This window comes from Poecilia formosa, unplaced genomic scaffold (genome assembly GCF_000485575.1).
Source record: "Poecilia formosa unplaced genomic scaffold, Poecilia_formosa-5.1.2 Scaffold213, whole genome shotgun sequence".
Classification (NCBI taxonomy): Eukaryota; Metazoa; Chordata; class Actinopteri; order Cyprinodontiformes; family Poeciliidae; genus Poecilia; species Poecilia formosa.
The window spans coordinates 131,222-133,190 of NW_006800152.1; the positions used below are offsets into that span (position 1 = coordinate 131,222).

At 39.7% G+C, this 1,969-nt stretch overlaps 1 protein-coding gene across 1 annotated transcript; it reads left to right on the forward strand.

Annotated features, from left to right (window-relative positions):
- Nucleotides 1–7: 7 nt before the first annotated feature.
- LOC103148842 (adhesion G protein-coupled receptor F4-like) lies at nt 8–1,506 on the forward strand (the record flags this gene model as incomplete). The annotated part of the gene is made up of 3 exons (XM_016679472.1): nt 8–823; nt 915–956; nt 1,118–1,506. Coding segments are annotated over 3 exons (915 nt in total), but the record flags the coding sequence as incomplete, so codon positions are not given.
- Between the last annotated feature and the right edge of the window lie 463 nt (nt 1,507–1,969).

Below are 1,969 nucleotides of genomic sequence, written 5' to 3' on the forward strand. Positions count from 1 at the left end.
CATCAGCTGCAGCTGTAACCACACCACCTCCTTCTCCATGCTGATGTCCCCTGAGATTATTGAGGATGAAAACATCAATGACATAACAATAATTGGAGTTGGCATATCTATGGCTTCTTTGGTCATATGTCTTATCACTGAAGCTCTCACTTGGAAAAAAATAAGTACCAACACCACCGCCTTCCTGCGTCACGTTTCCATCATCAACATCGCCGTTTCTCTCCTGATCGCAAACATTTGGTTCATCATCGGAGCGTACATTACAGACGACATTAAGAAGAAAAACCCTGCGCTGTGCGCAGCCGTGACCTTCTTCATCCACCTCTTCTACCTCGCCATGTTCTTCTGGATGTTGGCCTCAGCCCTGCTGCTGCTCTACCGCACCGTCTTCGTCTTCGAGGGCGGATTGTCCAAGACATCCATGCTGGTTATTGGATTTGTTCTGGGGTACGCTGCGCCGCTGGTCATCGCCATAACAACCATGGCAGTGACTGTCCCGTCACATAAATACATCAGAGAAAACAATGGCTGTTGGCTGAACTGGGAGGACTCCAAAGCTCTGTTGGCCTTTGTGGCTCCTGCACTTGTGATCGTGGCAATAAACTTCCTCATCCTGCTAGTAGTGATTTATAAAATGCTGAGCAGAAGAGCAGTAAGTAATGCCAGCCAGGCAGGAGAGCAGCATGTTCTGGTGGTGATTGCCAGGAGTATGGCTGTGCTCACACCGTTTTTTGGACTGACTTGGAGTTTGGGAATCGGAACCATAATTGCTCCACAACACAAGGAGATTCATTTTGCTTTTACCCTGTGCAATTCGCTGCAGGTAACAACAATCACATGTTTACTATCTAGAGATATTCTAAAACTCCCTACTTTTTAAAACTCTTTCTCAAATCCTTGTGTCTTTTTTGCAGGGTTGTTTCATTTGGGTGTTTGGAACACTGCTGGACAAAAAGGTGTGCATGTCTGTGCTCCCTTTACACATTTTTTTTAATATTTTGGAAAGAGTTATCATTTATGTCAAATCTATTGATTTGAAATATTTTTTGTGCACAAATCAATCAACCACTCCCATTTTGTCATAGCTATGTACTTATATAGTATATTCTTTTTTCAGGTGCGGTCAGAAACTATAAAATCGCTGACTTCAGCTGATAAGTCCACCGCTGGTTGATGAAGTAACTGCCTGAAGGGTTCCTATGATGAAGAGGGAAGACCTTTGGTTTTAGCCTGTTATTCTTTGTCCTACATTCATTTTCTTGCATTTTGTTTATCATTGTTGCTATGGGAATGTACAGTAATACCTAAGCCCTGTATATAAATATAAAGCCTTTTCAATCTCTTTTTCTAATAAAGTTATGTTTTTTGTCTTGGTTGAAAAACCCAATGATGATTTATGCAACCATTGTAACCCGTCACCAGCTCTAAACAACCCCAGCAACTTCAAAACAACAAGGAAGCGTGGCAACGATGTTTTCACGATTGAGACACAGCCATATTGGAAGAAAATGGTTCATGTTTTTTTGTACAATAAACTGAAACTGATGTTCTTTTGTTTCTTTGACTGCGTGCTGATTTTTATTATGTGTACATGCTGTAAAAATAAATCATTGTAAGGCTTTTCTGTATATCTTTTTTGCATGGTTAAGTTTTTTCATGTGCCTTTAAAGTAGCTTATGTAACTTTTATTTTAAAAAAAAATGTTTTTTTTTTTTTTTAACATTTGCGACTGGTGACTACAAAACTAGAAACAAGTCTACTTTGGGGGTCTTGTGTGATATTTACAGATTTAAAAAGTGTCGATTTTAAGCTTTCCAATGATGTCAAACACGTGGAAATGAAAATAAGAAATGAAGGTAAGGTCATTTGAATCTTGGAAGTGTGAGTCCTAAAGTTTAGAGAACAGCTTTCAAAGTTTTCCACAAACCTGCTGAACAACCTGAGAGTCTCAACATTAGCTGTTCATTTC